The sequence below is a fragment of the Tetrao urogallus genome (assembly GCF_951394365.1).
Source record: "Tetrao urogallus genome assembly, chromosome: 1".
NCBI classification, from domain to species: domain Eukaryota; kingdom Metazoa; phylum Chordata; class Aves; order Galliformes; family Phasianidae; genus Tetrao; species Tetrao urogallus.
Genome location: NC_136813.1, coordinates 39,156,646 through 39,176,909, shown reverse-complemented (window position 1 = coordinate 39,176,909; position 20,264 = coordinate 39,156,646). Strand labels below are relative to the sequence as shown.

Below are 20,264 nucleotides of genomic sequence, written 5' to 3'. Positions count from 1 at the left end.
TTCCTTTGACAAGAATTGAGTACATGTAAAATCTTTAGACCTTCAAATTAGGAATTACAAAAGTTTTGAAGTTTCAGATGATTCAAGCAGAGTGAAAAAAAAGTTAGCTAATTGAGACATTCCACATGCTTGTGCTCCTCTCCTCTTTCTGAGTAACTGAACAAGCTCAGATTCATAAACAATCATTCAGTCAAAAGTGTTGTGATGAGCCTAGAAAAATACAGTCCTATGACCTATTTTAGGTATCTGCACTTTCAAATGTAGTATCTCCATTGGAGGCCTACCATGGCACCTCTGTCATATCTTTGATGATACAAAGTGTTCAGACATTGCTTTTAGAAGAATTGTTTGTTGAGGTGTTATGTCAACAGGATTAGATTCTGTCCCTAATGTCTGACTTACTCAATGTGGATATATGTATGCTCTGCTGATAATTCACTGTTTGATTTTATAGTGGTTTCTGCACCTTTGTTCTTCTGTTTTCACTTGAATTGTCTTTAGTTAAGTAGAAGTTTGCTGATGATACAAAGCTGGGAGGAATGGTTGACACACCTGAAAGTTGTGTTACCATTCAGCGAAACCTGAACAGACTGGAGAGCTGGGCATAGAGGAACCAGATGAGGTTTAGCAAAAGCAAGTGTAGAGTCTTGCAGCTAGAGAGGAATAACCACATGCAGCAGTACAAGTTGGGGGATGACCTGTTGGAGAGGAGCTCTGCAGAGAGGACCTGGGGGTCCTGGTGGACAGCAGGTTGGCCATGAGCCATTAGTGTGCCCAGGTGGTCAGGAAGGCCAATGGCATCCTGGGGTGCATTGAAAAGGCCTTGGCCAGCAGGTCACGGGAGGTGATCGTCCCCCTCTACTCTGCCCTGGTGAGGCCTCACCTGGAGTACTGTGCCCAGTACAGCTCCCCAGTACAAAAAAGACAGGGACCTCTTGGAAAGAGTCCAGTTGTGTGGCACAAAGATCATAAAGGGCCTGGAACATCTGTCTTATGAGGAAAGGCTGAGCAACCTAGGTCTGTTCAGCTTTGAGAAAAGAAGACTGAGAGAGGGTCTGATGAATGTCAATAAATATCTAATGTGTCGGATGCAAAGGGGTGAGGCTGGACTCTTCAGTGGTATGCAACAATAGGACAAGGGGAAGCAGCCACAGACGGAAGGAAGTTCCAAACAAATGTGCATAAGAACTTCACAGTAAGGGTGATGGAGCACTAGATCAGGCTGCCCAGCAAAGCTGTGGAATCTCCTTCTCTGGAGATATTCAAGACCGATATGGACACCTACATGTGCAGCCTAGTCTAGGGAGCCTCCTTTGGTAGGAGGCTTGGACTCTAGAGGTCTCTTCCAGGCTTTACCATTCTGTGATTCTTTGTAGAATTACACGATACTAAAGTTGTTCTTTGAAACATAAGTGGTGCTATGTTTCATTCTAAATTTATTTTCTTAACGGGAACAGTGACCGCTGGTATTAGAGAGGTATCTAAAAAATGAAGATTGGGATTGAGCGCATGCAGAAATACGGTTGAGAAGAATTACTAAGAAAACAAAAGTTTGTTTTCTCTATTTACTAATATTTCCATTTTTTTCATTATCTGCAAGTATTTTAGTTCCTATGTAAGAGCTCAGAGTTTGATTTTTCACTAGTATTTGTAATTTTCTGCTTAAAAATTTTATCAAACATGTGCAGTTGTAGTACAATGTAGCTCCTGGGTTATATGAAAAAAATTTACTTTTTAGGAAGCAGGTTATGGGAACTGAGCCTGCTGTGTTCTCAGATCTGACCCCATTATGGCAATATTGCTGGAACCTGCAGGGACTTAGATGAGAAATACTCCTGGTTAATCAGATCTACAGCTGTTTAATAGGTTCAAAATTACTGGACTCTGAAAGAGAGACTATCACCATGTAATTATATGTATTATTTTAACCACAAATAGAACCATACCAAGTTTTTTTTTTTCCTTATCAGGGTTCCTTAAAATCTTCAAAGTTCATTCTTGTAGTTCATCTATTTAGAAAGATAGTTTCCAACTTTGGTGAAGATTTTGAAAGTAACTAGCAATTTTGATTTTGAAACATTTTAGCAGTGTTTTGTAACTGAAAAATCTTTTTTTTCCCAAAAATGTTGCTATTGAAGAATGTATTTGTATTAGTAATTAGTAATTGACGGTATTTATCTCTTCTTTATCTACACATGTAATTTCGAAAATTCAGCCATCTTTTATTTATGCTAATAAAACCTTCACCACAGAAACCAACCTTTTTGCAGCTCCTGGCATAACATCTTGTGCGTTATTTAGCAAATCAAGTTTCATGTTCCCACCCGGTGTACTCATAACCATGGATTAGAAAGTTGAGGATTTACAACAAAGTGTTCTTAAATGGCCAAATTAACTTTTGTTCTTTTTTTTTTTAAGTGTATGCTCATTCAGGAATGAAATACGTATTTTTCAAAGTTTGTACATCTAGTTACACAATTTTTGGATATTTACATAAAACCTGATGAAGTCACTATCGAAGAATCACTGTATCTTCTTCAGTCACAACCTGTAACATATTTGTTGACAATACATTTATACCAAATGTAGATACGGAAATAAAAGAGTGAAAATCTGCCATCCAGAACTCACGTCTAAGTGTAAAATTTCCTGCATATAATCATTTTAGTAATTCTGTGAGTGCTTAAGATCTGATACACATTCTTATTCTTCAGCACCTTTGTGAAACACCATGTGTCCACATTTATGTCCTCTGCTTTTGCCTAGGAGAGATGAATATGATGATGTAGACAGAGACAACAGCCAAATAACTATGATTGTATTTTTTAATACTGAACAGGATTGAAAGAAAAACCTGATCAACATGAAAGCATGAGGTCACCATCTGGGAAGTTTTTTTCCATGAACATGCTTGTAACGCCATTGGTAATTTACCTACCCCTCACTAGCAACAGTCAGAGGCGATGAGCTTTGTGCCTGTTAAATTGTATGCACTGAGTGAGTAGATGAGAATGAAACTCTGATCAGCATACTTTCTGAACCTTGCTCTGGCAATGAATAATAGCTTACACTGCAATTAAAATAAATATTGTAGAGAACAGTTGTAAGCGAGAAGGACAAAGCTGTTTTTTCTTTATTTTTATAAGAATGGATAAATAGTGAGTTTGTTCTCTTTAATAGAAGTGTTTGTTATTAGAGGCATATCTTCATTTCTTCTGCTGCTGATTTTTCAGACTTTTTGTTTTTGTTTTCATTATCTTCTGGATCAATCCTTTAACCCTTATTTTACTTAAATATTTTTCTTCAGTGACAATTTTTCCACAAGCTGATTTTAAAAGACTGTGAGTCACGATGTTAGAGTTCATAATTATAACCTGAAATGTCAGTGTATGTAGATCACTCTGAAAGTAATGCCTCCTATTTTTTCCATAGAAACTAAAACAGATTCAAAGAACATAATGACACTATTTGGTAGACCAAATTTTCAGCTACTTATATTTTCAACACAGTCATCACCATTAGCTGTGCTTTTCCACCAGTGATGAACAAGAACCTATACACTATGTATGTAAAATCTGCACCAACAGAAGTGACTCACTGTCATTGTTGTCACTGCTGAAATGCACCATCCACCACCTCACTATGCTCACATCCAGTATTTGGTCTCCATAAACATTCAACAAGGTTCAGTGAATGTCAGTTGGTGCCATCTTTTCCATGTGGAGGAGTTCAGTGATGCAGCTTTGCTCCATATGTCCTTCCATGTCGGACGCCATTTTGGCAGACTGTCCCTCTGCTACCATCTGTCACATGGCAACAAAATATAATGGAATATTGGTGGGAAAGTTTAGCCTCTATTGTTGTAACACCAACATCTGCCTCTGACATTGTGGGCCAACGTCATTAAATAAGAGGGAACTATCTTTGGAACATCCGTTGTGCATTCAGAACTACAGTATTAGATGTATATAAGTCTAAACTCTGAAAGTTAGGTTACCTAAGATAAATTTCTGCTCTGAAAAGTAATAATCCAGAGTAACTTTATCTAACTAAGTAAATGAGAATAAAAGTTAAGTCTTTGTCTCTAGCTTATAAATCTGCTGGTTCACTGGATGGAAGAACTGACTGTTTGAATGATGCCATGATAGATGACTTGCAGGCCTTTCCTTCCAATTCACCGAGTTCGGATTTAGTGTTGTTATCTTTAAATTCATAAGGCTTCAAATACCTTTAATTAGTGGGTTATATTCATTTCTTCATAAGAAAGTGGAATGAAGCTAAGAATATGTGCTATCCAACGTTTTATTCTGCTATGTTCAGAGGAAGAGACAAAGACAAAAGTAAAAGTGAAACCTTAGATAGCAACACTTTGGATTTGACAATTAGCACTGATAAAATCTTCAAAATTGTATTTTGGAAGAGTATTGTGCCCTTTCAAACGTGAGGTAAACACTAGATGTATTTATGGAATTGAATACTTAGATATATCAGTTGGATTAATAAGAGGAGGGCAACAAGAAGCATGGACAGCAGATTCTGACAGCAGTGAATAGCAGTAAGTGTGACAGCTGTGACCTGGGGATGCTTAAGACATGAGGTGGCTTTCGTAACCTGCCCATGGTTTCAAAGATTCCGCTTGTTAGCAGTTTCACTGCATCAGTTTTTTCAGTCAGCAGAAAGATATACGAAAATATAAAGGTCATGCTTCATATTAATAGCAACTTGAGATAATTCTTCTTTGTAATAGTTGAAACAGAGCAGCCAGAATCAAAAGTTGTGCTTCAGCTTTCTAACTTCTGGAAGACAGTAAGAATGAAGTGAGAAATGAAGAAGTAACTGCAGATGAAAAAGTGACCAGCAACACAGCAGCTCTCCACTGCATACTAAATACATGAAAATAATGTATATCACAGCACTGCTTTTACATTTGTTTATGAGGTTGTATCTACTTTTCATCCTTAACTAGACATTGACGAATTATTTAACCAAGATAGCACCTGACAGATTTGTTTTAAAATAATCTCTTCAGGCTATGAAGATAATCAAAGGGCTGATGCACCTCTCCTGTGCAGACAGGTTGAGGGAGTTGGTCACATTATGCCTGGAGAAGAGACAACATGGAGAAGACCTCTTTGTGGCCTTCCAGTACTTGAGGGGAGCTTACAAGCAGGAGGAAGGCCGACTCTTCATGTGATTGTGATAGTAATAGGCAAGGGGGAATGGCTTTTAACTAAAAGAGGGGAAAGAGGGGAAGATCTAGGTTAGACATTAGGAAAAAAATTTTTACTCAAAGGACAGTGAGGCACTGGCACTGTCTGTCCAGAGAATCCGTGGATGCCCCATTCCTGGAGGTGCTCAAGGCCAGACTGTATGGGTCTCTCGGCAATTCTGATCTGGAGGATGGCAGCACTGCCCATGGCAAAGGAGTTGGAACTAGATGATCTTCAAGATTCCTTCCAATGTAACCCATTCTATGATGATTCTACAAAATTTGATTTCATATTTAAAAAAAAAGTAGAAGTACATCCAGCTTTAGATGTATTGACTAGGAAAACAAATATAAAAACTGTGATATAACTAAAAAGCTTTAAGTGTATTTTAAAATGCTACTATTTCATATGTGGTCTTCATGACCACAGAGGATACCTTAAAATTGTACTTAAGAACTTCTGCATAACAGAGAGAATCTCCAAACTAGTTAGAATCACTTATTTTATTATTTTGAGTTAATATAAATATGTGTATGAACACATGTATGCACATTTTGTTCATTTAGTGTAAGGTCAAAGTGTAGCTGAACTCATTTATTATGGCTTAATCAGCTTTATATTGGAGGACAGTGTCTCATTTTAATTATTAATTCTATCTGTGTAATCAAAATTATTTATTTGAGTTTTTTATTGCTTTATTCTGAACTTAGAGAATCATTTCTGGCAGGTTCTGACTGGGAATAATGTCTTCTTTTTTTTAAATAAAATAAGATTATTTTACTTGCTTAAACAAATATATTTCTGGCACACAGTTTGAAACTAAAAACATCCATACGCCTATGTGAATAGGTAGCTACAGATAGCAAACAGTATGGGGAAGGTAGTAAAGTTTTTTTTGTTTGGCAATTTGCATATATCTAACAGGGAGCTATGTATGTGGTGGAAGATTAATGTGATGCAAAATGGCCATGAGGTACAATGAATGGGATTCATTTTGCTGTCTTATATGACACAACTTATTGGACCTGTTCTAGATTGCTGCTTTACAGTGAGGTGAATTGTACCTTGGAGGTGTAAATGTATGAGTAAAAAATGAGCCTAGGGTGACTAACTCAGAAGTAAACATTTGTACTGTAGACGACTGCATTTAGTCAGATGAATCTCATTCTTGGTGTTTGGCTGGATGTACAGTTTGAACAGAATATGAGGAATGAATTCCTACTGCTGCTTCCTAAACTTAAACAGTGAAGTACTGTTAAACAATTTCTTGGAGTCTTGTTTTTACTTCTTGACAGTTAACTTCTCTTAGCTAATGTTCCCTATATCATATAGTAAACATGCAGTCCTTTTTTTTTTCTATTAATTTCTTTCCACATTTTATATTGTAATTTATCAGTATTATGATGTGAACAGTAATCAGATTTGAGGTAAAATCAGTGAAAAAATGTGGATTGAAAAGCAAAATGGAAGTCAGATTATCTTAAATAAGTCCAAAAGACAAAAAAAGTTCAAGATACTCAAAAATAGAAAGAAAATGCTAATGCCAGTTATGTTCTTTTCAGGAAATAGAACCAGTATTTAAAAAAATTGTATAATTAATGACAACAGAAAACATTTAAAGTCACAATTCTTGACTGAGATTAGAAGTATGCTGGTAAGAAACAGGTGAGAGACAGCATTTGCATCAGTGGGACATGAGCAAGATCTTTAACAAGCCGATGTTATTCAAGTAAGAAAATGGAAAATAAGCATTTATAGCATTCAGTTTGTTAACATCAATTTTATTAGTGATTATGGAAGTTAGGAAATATTTATTATCCCATCTCATTTTCAAATTTTTGTAATAAACACTGATTTGTAGTCTGAAGCTCAGGAAAAGATGAAACTATAAAAGCAAAATATCCCCTTTTCAGGGAATACAAACAATACCCAAGGAATTCATTTCTTTAACTAATACAGTGTCAGATAAGTATGTCATTTCACAAGGAAGCAATTCTTTGAATGCTTATCACTTGAGTTCAAAATAGGTCAATATGTAGCTGAAGAATAAGAAGTCTTTCCTTTGGTCATTTTGAAGGAGATTATTATAATCATACCAGAAAAAAAGACCAGAAGCCAGGTGCCTTCACAGAAAGTTCAAAATGTTATAATCTCTTTTAATAAAGAGGGTGTTCTGTTTATTTTTTTGTTTGCTTGGTTTCTTTTCAATATTTTTAAAAGTTGAATTGTGTATGAAAGAAGTTTTTGTCATGTATCCATCCCTTAGTAGGATGTCACTGAAACTACTGAAAAGCATGACAATGCAACTAAGCAATTTTGTCTCCTGCAATTTAATGGCTTAAAGCATAAACATCTCTAAAGGAGTTTATTCATCACTGAAGAGCATCAAGACAGCTCAGTAGTTTTAATGGTGATGTACATCTTCAGATATTCTTAGTTGCATGTCTGCTACTCAGTCCATGACTAAAATTAAAGGAATCGGGCTCAAGAGATGAGTTGTACAGAGAAGCAAACTAGAACACAGTAGAAAGCTGAGACTGGAAATACCTTTAGGTACTTTTAGGAGAGGAATATGCAGAAGACTAAGGCTGTGCATGTAAAACTGGTTGGTCATTGGAAGTTCGTAGATCCAATTTTTTTCAGAATGATTCTGGAATGGGGATGGCAAAGAATAAAGACATGTTTGAGGGATGACTGAGTTGATGAGAGCCTTGAATATACACTTTCTTTTCTATCTTTTTTAGAGCAGACGGATTAACCCATGGTTTCCTGAAATGTATAATCTTGAGAAATGTTATAGGCACCAACAACTGAACACCATCAAGTATACCTGATGGTAGATTTTTGAAAGTGACTTCTGGTAATGCAGTTTTCAAAAAATGAAAATCTGAATAGAAGAAAAAGTCATATATTATATTGGGAAGAAAGTATTTATGACTTCCTGATTGGCATTAGTGATATATTCAGATAAATGTTAATAGGAGGTCACTTAAAAAGGAACTTATAGTATGGTCTTGGCATTTTGTAGTATGGGGTCATATGGCATGGTCTTTGCATCTACACAAAGAGCTTTTCAAAAAATGTAGGGGAATGTTGTTAAGTATGGCAAGACATCTTTATTTTACTTGGAGAAACTGAGATAGTGTTAAGTTGTGGGTAACATTATTTTTGAAAAAAAAAGGAGTGGTTTCTAATTCTAGAGATGAATGTTAAGATCTCTTTTAAAATCTCTTTTCTTTATAAGTTAAAAAAGTGCAGTATCACACGAATAATTTTGCCAATTATAAAGTGGACTAATGTTGAGGGTCTGTGACTTATCAGTGGAGTAAGAGTACTAGGAAGGGCACTTCAGTCCTTATAGTAAAGCTTTGTGTATGCGAAGATAATTTTTGAAATGTTAAACATCAGATTCTTAAATACATAGAATTCATTATTTGTATCAGATTGTAAAGAGCATTGAACTAAAGAACTCTCCAGATTTGTCCCTTAAGAGTGTGTTATGTGTTTGCTTAGTATGGCTTCCAGTTCTGATTCCTAATTGAAAGCCTTGTCTATTCAGAAAAGCAGGGTCACCATATCTTAAATTGCAACGTATGTCCTAATTTGCTACCACTTTTTCTTATGAGTACAAGTAGAAACAATTAAGGAAGTAAAAAAAATGAGGAAAAAATTGTAGCTAGTTAGGGTTATGTTTTGCAAGTCATAAATAATTCTGCATATCTTGTTTTCTAGTAAAGACTGTCAGTTGTTTTTGGAAGCTGTTCAACTCATCAGTCAGTATGTGCAAGCATAATGCTTTTGACATTTTGCTGCCAGTCCAGAAGATGGCAGATCTTTTGTAGATCGTGTGAACCTAGCTTGGACATCTCAGAATCCTTCAGTGTTTGAAACAGAACTCAGTGTCTACACATGTGCGCTTGAACTGATCCATGGTATTTGGTTTTGGATGAGGCTACACTGGCTTCATCATCTGTATCTCATTTGATTGAAACACCCTTTCGTTGAAAGTATAGGTGTCTCTGAAGTTTAAAATAGTACAGGTTTTTGTTGTTGTTTTTTGTTTTGTTTTTGTACTGATTGGTTTTGTTTGCTGGGAGTCAGGTAGCATAGTCCTACTGTCAGGATTCGAACATAGTAACTTCTTTTGCTTCTTTGGTGTCTCACGCAGACTTATTTATAGAAAATTCACAGAAGATATAAAAAAATCTGGTTGAGTTATTTAGGAACACATTTTTGCACGTTTCCTTCGTTGAGGAACGAAGCCACTGTAAATGTAAAAAGTTAATATTTTACCACAGATAGAGTCCTTATTTTATACACAAAATCTGTAGTAAGAGAGAATGCTTTTATATTCAGCACTGTTAGTTTATCACTCTGACTTGTTTGAGCTACAGAGTATTTCAATATCCTATTAGCAAAATTTCCATTTCTTATTGCAGTTAGTTTTGATAAAGATGAAAAATTGGTGTAGATTGTATATAAAAATGAGTTAAGTTATTCAATTAATACATTCTGCATAGTTTAATCCCATTTTTTTCTTGGAGTTAAAGGGCCTTCTAGAAATGTATTGATAAAGCCAGTGTATTGAGTTTTCTCATAGAGTTTGTCTGCTGTGTCATATTATGTGTGAATAAAACTCATTATGTTTTGTTTGCACAATAATTATATTTTGTTGTCCTGTAAATTCCTTTTGCTCTCTCCATCTCATAATGTGTGCTGTAAAAGCACACATAAATAAATAGGATAAACAAATTAAGCTGTTTAAATAAATTAATTTACTCTGCAGCTTTGTATTCAAATCTTACATGCTCACTGGATTTCATTTTAATGAAACCCTTCTAAGAACAATGCGTTGTAAGCCAAACAGTGAAATTATATATTAAATTAATGATTAAATATACCGTGTTCCAATTTATACCAAATCTGTACGCTGTGCATGCTTAAATCCTCCTAAATCTAAAGAAATAAATCTTCTACATTTGGAAAGCATCTGTGTTATAATCCTCCTCTTGAATACCCAGTTCATGGATACATAAACACAATCAAAGTCAAAATAAGCCTAGAGCTATGATGCAGTTAAACTATTCTCATCAATGTTTTTGACTTAAAAACCTGAGACTATTAGCTAATTAAACATTTTGAAGCACTGTTCTGAAGGGTCTTCTACTACTGCATTAGTAGGCCCATTGAATCCCTTTGCAAATTTAACAGACATTTATTGGAAATCTTACCTAGAACAAATCTATTGATTACTGCAAATAGTTGTGCTGCTAAGTGTCATAGGAATGCATTCAACAGAATTAATATTCATCTTACTAGTGTGCATGAAGAATAATTACTGTTGTAAAATCAATGTCCAGTGTGAGGAGCATGATGCTCTTTTCAGAAAAACACTTTAAAGACATTTGTAACTGGAAGTTTTAATACATGTTATTGAACATACAAAGTGCATTATTTTGTTACTGAACATTTTTAGTGAGTTGAATGTATACTCTTTTTCTTCATTTCTTTTGTTAGAAGTCAGAATTGCTACTTAAAAATTATCTGTTTTTTTAACTACTTGACCGAACCAACCTAACTCACTATTTTAGCCAACTGCATGGAAAGATAGAGGTTTTTATCAAAAAGGACTGTTCTGAACTGTTGTTCATTATTTCGTTCAAAGTTCTGTGTAACTGTTGGATAAATCACTCTGGTGCATGTTGACATCACATAGCAAAAAGTGCAGTCTGAGCCATCACTTTCGTCATGCTGTGACTTTCAAAATCAAAGGACGTCTTGAAGTGCATTGTAGCTCCTCCCATCTATTAAGACATGCTTTCCTCTGGATAGAAGAATGATGGTAGGCGTTTTTTCTGCATTTTGAAGAAGTGATAAGGCCAAAGTTGCAAAACACTCTTAGAATAAGTATTAGTTAATTCTTGGTTTGTGTTACATCATTTGGAAGACACTCAGACTCTGGTCTGGTATTCTTTATGACCCATGGCGGTTCTTTAAAATCTCTTTTCTCAAAAAGTCCTTTGATACTAAGTTAGGGAATAGAATTAATCAGGAGTTAAAACAGCAGTGTCTGGTCTTTATTTATTTAGTAAAGTACATTATTTTACATCCCGTAAGGCTAATGTCTGTAGGCTAGTAAACAAAATGTATATTTCCAATTCAGCAGCACACTGAGTTAAGTGACTAAAATAAAACCCAAAAGCAAAGCAAAACCTTTATTTTTGTAAGTAGTCCAGAAGGCAATTTAAAATCCTGACAGCATGAGCAGCTTTCACATTGCATACTAACATGAGTTTTGAGTCCTAAAACTGTAAAGTTTCTTTTGAGAATACTCTGCAAATTCTGGACACCTCAATGGAAGAAAAAAATAGGTTTTGATTTAGGACGTATGTACAGTTTAGGGAAATGATCCTTGGAAGCCAAGTTTTAACATGCCTTTTTTTAAAACTTATTTTTCATGGGGTATAGGAACGTGTTCCAGACAGCCCTTCTCCTGCTCCTTCTCTTGAAGAGGGCCGAAGACCTGGCAGCCACCCATCCTCTCATCGAAGCAGCAGTGTGTCCAGCTCTCCTGCACGGACTGAGAGCTCTTCAGACAGAATCCGTAGGTCACATTGTTCTCCTTGTTAACACTTTAAATTTGATTAGGTGCAGCTGGTTTTTTCTAATCAAAATGCCCTCATCTTAAATAGATCTCACAGGTATCATGTTCAGAAGTTCAGCTGCAATATCTATTTCCCAACGTCATGTTCCCCAGTTTGCAGTATCATAATATCTGATGCTACATTACCAGGTACTGATATAAACTGCCATCATGTTGTATTAAACATAAAGATACAAGATACAAATTACAGCCAGGAACCAATTTGCTAGATTAGTTTTTAGTACTGAACATATAGTTATAAGTCTTTTTTACTTAAAGCTACTCTAGTTTAACTTCTGAAATGAATCTGGCTTCATAAGCAGCATTTTACATCATAGAATTACTTGGGAAAAAAAAGAAGAACAAGTGTAAATAAATTAAAAATATGTATACTTTATAAATTCTTAAAATGTAGAAACTTGTAATGGTGAGAATTGATACAAAGAATGTTATTACCTCATAGTTCACATGGAGTGGAGTGAAATTTAACCATAATTTCGCAGAGCAATACCATTTTTATTAAGGCCCTAGGTTTGGGATGTAATTTATGTGACAGAAACAGTGGGCTCTATATTATTCCAGTTTAGGATCCGATGTTTAAAGTGCCTGTTGTTTTAGGATATTTAATTTATTGAACTGATCAATTTCCTTTGCTATTGCTCAACTGCAGTTTTTTATGCTTTCAAAGCATCTTTCCATAGTGGAATTCTTCAGCAGGTAGAACTGGAGGATTTAGCATATAAAATGAAGACTACAAAATAGCTATGAAGTAGCTATATATACATATAGATGTATTGATTAGATGCAAACATGAGTTTTCTAGACTGTTTCCATTCAAACTCTGCATTCAGAAAGTTAGTTCTTCACTGACTTTCAGATGAAACATCTGTCATTACTTTATGCTGAAAAATGAGTTACCAAAAAAAATAAATGAGGCCTGACCATGACAAGCAGAGAATTCTGTTTTCTTATCACTTGGATAATTGAGAGTGTAGATTAGACTACTATCCCATATACTGTGATCTATTTCCCTATTTTTTTATGAATTCGTAAGTGAAATATTAAAAAATAAATACTTTTTTTTTCTTTCGAGTTATATATTTATTACAACTAGTAAATGTCTTTTTCAAAATAAAAAAGTAAACAGAAAGATTACTATTGTTTTTGCAGTGGAATTAAACTTTTTTTTTTTTTTTAAGAAGTGTCTTTTTCCTTTAGTTTTATCTGCTTACCTACCAGCAGACAAGAGTGGAAGCTCTGCCTGTTGTTTCTCCCAATAGTGATCATAACAAAGTTCCTTAAACACAGGATCACTTCAGTAACTTACTGAAAGAAACAATCCTTTTCTCTCCTATCTGGTTTGTTGTCATCACAGCTGATTCTTAAGAACATCTGCTTTTGTAACACCAGCAAGAATAAGATGACTACTACAGAAATATGAGTTACCTATGAAAAAAGGTTGTATTGAAAATGGGCTAAGCCTGTTGCAAATGCAATTTTTAGGGATAATTTAAGGATATAGTATACCTTCTGGGAATTTCTGGGTTTGTGAGACTCTTGGAGCAGCTTTTGTAGATTTCTAGCTTTCTGATTTGCAAGTCTGATGTTGCACAATTTCTGAAAAATGGTGATTTCTTACCTGGAACACTACAATGCTTAATTTAGATAATACATAAAATAACTTGTAAAGCTAACTATACCCCATGCAATAAATGTCTCCCTTAGAACCTTTTGTTCTTTTGCTGACTGTTTTGATTGGGATTTCAGTTCTTGCTAAATAAACAAGAAAATATCCAACTGACCCAAGAAATACTGAATTCTCATTTTTAAATTGAGCTGATTTTAGAAAGGTTTAACAAGAAGAAACTGGCTCACAGTCTATATGCTGATTACACTAATTAAGTAACCTTATGACTACTAGATTTTTTGAGTAATTAAGAGGGGGAGTAGGTAAAATAATTAGAAATAAATATTTTTAACGTAATAATTGATTTTATTTCTGTGTGTGTTTGTGTCTAGCAGCTGTCCATCAGAATGGGCTATCTATGAACCAAATGCTGATGGGTTTGTCACCTAATGTCCTTCCTGGGCCTAAAGAAGGTGATCTGGCTGGTCATGACATGGGACATGAGTCAAAAAGAATACACATTGAGAAAGGTAATATGAATATTAGTACTTCACTGTTTCACTTTTTTTTTTTTTTTTTAGTAGCTAAGTAATAATTGTGATTTACTTTATACTGTGCTTATTGTTGATGTTTCAGAAATTTAGTGAGAATTATAGCTTTCTGGATTCTTCTATTTTGTGGTCCTTGACATTAATGAACAATATTTATATAAGGTGGGAATTTCACAGATATTACAAAGGGGAGTGAGTGAAAAACAGTTTTACAGTACTGTTGTGTCTCTGACCCTTATACAAGACTGTTTAGGTATTAAGTTTCTGTCTCCATCCAGTTGACTTTAATGACCTACTTCCCAAAGGAACTGAGCACCGTGAAAATTAGTCCATGTGTGCAAAAAGAAAAAAGGCTAATACCAAGTCATTAAATTAGGGAATTGCATAAAATGAGGCTGGTACACATTATATAATGGGATTTAAATTTAATTGAGTATATGACCAAAGTGTTTGATCTAGGTGAATAGTCCACATGCACTTATACTGATTATGACACCATTTAATCTCTATTGGTATTCAAAGTTATGTTCTTATACGGAGTTGTTACAAGAGGTTTTGGAGGAGTGGTTGAATTTTAAAAGGTATATTTCATACATTATGTTTTCTAAATATATACAAATTTTAAATATTATTAATGGACAAGAAACATTTTGTTGGAGGGGAGGTGAGAAATAAGAAAAATCAATTGAAAAGGTATTTTGAAGCTTATCAGAAAAAAACAAACCAAACACTTAATTGAGAACAGTGAGAGAGAAAACAAAGTATAACAGCCACATATTGAAACAGCTACAGAAACTCTCTTCAGTGACAAAGATTTCAAAATATGATATTTTGTGTTGTATTTTACATTTTATCAGCTATGAGTTGATACTTGCTCTGCTTTGTGCTTAAACAGTGAAATATGAAAAAAATTAATATCTGGACACTTCTATTCTGGACAGGTGGCATATTTAATAGGATTATCCCCCCAAAATTAATGGAAACATTTCTGTTATATGAACCATTTAATTTGGTTCATTGAACACATGACCTGTTTTAGCTTACACTGTGCCTTCACTCAGCCCCCCAAAATTGTATCCCTGCTGTGAAATATGATGTGATCAAATAGGTTTGTTTTAAATTTCCAGAAATGATTTTTTTCAGCCTTTGAAGTTACTCATTGAAGTATAATCAGACTGGTAAATCTGGCAAAAAGAAGTATATAGTAAGAATTACTACTGTTTTTCCCTCATTAATTTTTTTTAAGAAAGGCTTTCTATAAGCAAAGCAGTGATATTCCAAATATCCAGTTAAAATTTTTTGCAAGATCTGTTCTCAGCAAAACTGCTGAGAATGCTGAGAAAGCAGGTGTTTTTCTTTGTTTAGGACAATTCTTCTATTTTCTAGTTGTTTTTTTTGTTGTTGGAGGCTTCTTTTTTTATTATTATTGTTTTGTTTTGTTTTTCCCTTCTGTTTCAGCCTTTTGAATTAATAAGAAGTATGGGCTATCTAGATTGATAGGGTAAATTAAATTTTTTTTTCTGTCATGACTACATTTATCATGTCTCTTGTAGCAGTCCTGTAACTTTAATACTGATCTAATCTGTATAAAAACAAGTGATTTAGCTTATAGATATTCGTGGAGATAGTAATTATCTACTTCTGTCACTGTGAGCTTGCAATCTGATTTCCAAACTGTTGCTTAACACTGCAAATCAGTTAGAATGTAGTAAAGTTAAAAAATAGTAACAAATGTGGATAGGCAGTAGTACTCTTAAAGTTGAAGACATCACCCTCATAACCTGGATCAAAAGAAAAAGAAATCAGAGGAAAACAGATATTCTGAATAAGTATCATGAGCATTTAAACATTATTTCATTTTCTTCTAAACAATTGTTGGCACGAATCTATCAGCTGCAACTACAAAATGGTTTTGAATTGAGCCTTTGAGAGCCTGGGAAATCCTGCTTGGTAGAAGGGCACTGCCTTTTCTCTTCTTGAACATTCTTCCATTAAAACAAAATGAAAATAGTCAAAATATCTGAAGTGTTCAGAGCTTAAGGAAAAATTTACTGTCAACAGAGAAGTTAGAAAGGGGGGAGAAAAAATTATAACACAGACAGCTGATCAACATAACAAATTTGTAACGTTTTAGCATAAGACAGGCTAATCATCTTCTCATCAGATCTACAAGTAATGTAAAAAAGAAAATGCTATTCAGGTTTTAAAGATTATATGTATTTCTACTTAAATTCAGCCAGATTTATTCCCAGTGGTGCGAATTAGTTTGTTTTCACTGGTTTTAGAGACCAGTAAATCACTCTTGAAGTTTTCTTTATTTTTAATTTGCTTTTAGACTTCAAAATATGTTCTCAGATTCTGGTGTGCCCAGCACTGAGTGACCTCAGCTTCCATTACAGACAGTTTTTCACTATCTCACCAAGAATCAAGTTAGGTTCTTTGGGTCTGATTCACTGCCAATATGTCAGTATTTGTTGCAGAAAATTAGGAATAGCTTCTGTTTTCAAAGACAATGTGTAAATGGTGGATGTTGGGAATATCTTCCAGCTACTGATTCCAAATACTGTTTCCAACTTGCCCATTTCTTATCTTCATGGTGGGAAAAAAACTCAGCAAAGGCATATGAAGTTCCACTCACTTTCTGAGTTCCATGAGAAGAGAAGTTAGATCTGTTGAGTTGTGTTGTGTTTCATCCAGACTTCCAGTCTGAACTATGGAGGACCTGCAGGAGATGCTGCAGAGCACTTCTGCCTCACAATTCATACGGAATTCAAGATGTTACTACCTGTATATCTGTAATAGTCAATTATTGTAGATTTCCAGTACTCTTTTTTCCTTATTAAAGGACAGTGGATTTTTTAAATTCACTGTAAGCAGGCTATAGAATGTATGCAATATTAGTTAACGCACTTTACAGCCATCAAAGCCAAGTATCTGAGTTTGCAACCTATGATTTATTATAGGTTATAAAATAATTAGAGCTAAAAAGGACTTGTGAAGTGTAAGGATCCATTCAATTTGTTACCTTAAAATTAAGAGACTGAATCTTTTCAGGTACCATAAAGTATCTATGAACGTAAATGCACTGGATAGTCCCTAAATTTCTGCTGAGGTATATTGTATTACTCAGTTCTTAGGTAGATTCTTGTTACTAGTACTAAGAGTGAAAGTGCAGAACTCCTGCTCAGGTCGTAGCTCAGGTCCTGCAGATCTCCCCATATGAAAGTGTGAAAAGAATAGTTTCTAGGGGCTGAAATCTTGTTAACCTGTTTTGTTATTTTGTATATGAAATCTCAAAAAAAGCATAGAAAGAAGAAACTAGCAGCAAACCTAAGCTTAAGATGATTTAAATCTGATCTTTTTCTTACCCATTGGTCTGAAGTTTTTCAACAAAAAGTTCAAAATAATCAATGGCTTGGAAATTAACTTCTCATCCCTGACCTCTTTAATGTTGGAAGTGCAGATCCTTATTCCTTGTGGACAGAAAAGAGAATAGAAGTTGTAACACGTATCTTTGACAAATCTCTAATCACTGTGTGTTGTTTAAAAGAGGAAGTATGTTTTAACATCATCCCTTTTCTCTTCCAACCCTAGCCTCTGGTCTTAGTGCACCTGAAAGGTGGAATTTATAGCTTGGTCCATTTCACAGAGTTTCTCTCTTTGCTATGTTCAAATAGCTGCACTGTATTTCATATTGGGTTAGGCAGACTACAATTTCACTTGTTAACTTTCTTCGAAGTACCTGGCTTGGATGTTGTTAAGGGATGTTGGTGACTGCTTAAACCCCCCAGCAGATAATTGTCCAGCAATTTGTACCCTATGCAATATGTAGGAACTTAAGTTCCGTCCTCACTTCAGCCCAGGACACCATTCTGGGGGACAAACATCTAAAAGTTACTTGATTTAACACCAAATTTAGATGCCTAAGTCTTTTATTGAATCTGGCCCTAGGGCATCAGATTAGAATTTTCTGTCTGCATCAATTTATATTTTTTTAGATTGACACCAACAGCAAATGAAGCCTGAATGTCATGCTTACATTTTAAATTGAATATGTTATTTGAGGTGTTATGGGAAGGACACTTTCTTGTTGGAAATGTGCATGCTGTTTTCTATAACAAAATATAAAATATTCACCATGTTCATAAAAGAAGCTAAATTCTTTCTTTCAGAAAAGCTTTTTACCTTTGATATAAGGGGAAATTTCTTAAGTAATTTTCAGATTATCAATAGCAACCTCATCTTGACTACTATGATAGCAGCAATTAAGGTGTAACTTTATTAAACCCACACATTAAAAAGTCTCAGTGTTTGTTTCTGGTTTTATTCTATGTCCCTCCTTAGAGATGTGAGCTGTCTTATATTACTGGCTACTATCGTATAAAACAAAATGTTCAAATTCCATGCTATCCTTAGTGTGAAATAGATAATAGTTTAAATATTTGAAAGTTGTAATTACAATTGTATTTTACTGTTAGCAGTCAAGCATCAAAAAGGAACTAATGATAAATATATCATCCTATATATAGATATTCATTCTGTATTTTCAGCAGTAAATTCTTGCATATAGAAAGAGAGAGTATACATCACGTGTATATATATATATCTGTATATTCACCTTGATAAATATAGCACAGATATGGCTATATTTTTAGAAATATGAAAGATTCAGAGGAAATTGTAACATCAACAAAGATTTTCTTCTGCCTGACCTGTGCTCAAGCAAAATCAGCAGAAAAAAGCTCCAGAACATTGCTAAATTATGCTTCTGCTCACTGTTATGATTTTAATTATTTCTCTGGAAAAAAAACTTTTTTCTAGATGTTGTTGCCAGTTGATCTAAAAGCGAATTTTCATTCACAGCTCTACTGCCCAGCAACTTCTTCTGTTAATATATTTGTGTGTTCATTTTCATTTTTGTATGCATTTATATGGAGAGAATGTATGCACAATTTCTTCGTGATATTTTTTCTAAAATATTTTGATACATCCTGTATTCACAGAATTTTCATTTTAATGGAACTAGAAGGTAATTAAGAGAGCTTGATGGGCATCTATCTGCAAATACAATTGACATGTTTCCGTTCTGTACTCTCACTCTAATTTCTAAATGTTATTTCGTCTTAATATATTAGTTCGGAATTCCTTATGATAATGAATTCAGTCTATCTATTTTTATCATCTATCGCATCGTGAAATCAGTCTTTATTTGAGCTTTCAATATTTCTAAAGCCCTACACAATACGTATAGCTAAACTTGTAACCTCGTAGATAACATAGAGGTACACTAAATGAAAGCCAGTACCACTGAAATAATCTTTGTGTAGTGACTGTTGGCGTGCCTCTTCATTCGGCCCAAGAGGCCAAAGAATGTTTAAAGCACGTTAAAAACTATTGGAGTTAATGGAAAAAATGAAATTGCAAGGTTTTTTTCTAAATTAGTTACTAGTAAAGAAGCCAGAAAACTTGTATTTTTTCTTGCACAGAACACTCATGCTAAAAATGTAAAACATTACTCAAAACAATGCATTTGCAAACGAAGAAAAAAATATATGGTCTACCTATCTGCTCTATAAATGAATTCTAAAGACCCTAAAAACATACCATAGTTTTCTGAATTTAAAGGGGATACGGAATGATATATATGTTCTTCCTAAAAATGTACATGATTGAATGCCCTGGCTTTAGTGAAAGAAATAATTTCATACTTAGGTTTCTGCTACAGAAAAGAGAACTTACAGCAAAGTTTTAAGAATGTCTTCCACTTTCAGAAACGAAGTGCTGGTAACCTGCCCTGCAGTTGGTTTTCTTTACTTTTTTCTTAAATGTTTCAAATGCTAAGTAACGAAAAATCACTTTTGAAAACTGACAATTGCAGCCTAGACATGGTATTCCCTTGCAAACAGTGTGGGTAATTTTTATGCAAATTGGCATTTTATGTTATGGGTGTTTTTTTGTTCTTTTTTTTATACTTCATTGTGATGCCTCCTTCTTTTGCTAAAGTATCTCCAAATAATTTTTATGTTAGATTTTTGTTTGAAGAAGTAACATGGTTATTAGAGAATTTGTTAATATTGCAAGTTAATAGAATGGTAGAATCATAGAATCACCAAGATCGGAAAAGACCACCAAGATCAAACTGCGGAAAGTTTTTTTTTTTTTTTCCTCTGAGATGGACCAGTATTATCGTAGTTCAAAGAGAAACAATGTGATTCGTTCCCTCCTTTCAACTT

General features: G+C 34.3%; 1 protein-coding gene across 4 annotated transcripts in view; it reads left to right on the top strand.

Moving 5' to 3' along the window:
* Window positions 1-20,264, top strand: part of DACH1 (dachshund family transcription factor 1) — a gene marked incomplete at both ends in the record, with an annotated part of 356,233 nt that overhangs the window by 241,925 nt on the left and 94,044 nt on the right. For 2 of the 4 annotated variants that reach the window (XM_079534829.1, XM_079534828.1), the window contains 2 exons: window positions 11,679-11,814; window positions 13,876-14,010. The exons of the other annotated variants lie outside the window; for them this stretch is intronic. In XM_079534829.1, coding sequence (XP_079390955.1) covers window positions 11,679-11,814; window positions 13,876-14,010 — 271 coding nt within the window. The remainder of the gene's footprint in view (window positions 1-11,678; window positions 11,815-13,875; window positions 14,011-20,264) is intronic. 4 annotated transcript variants of the gene reach the window in all.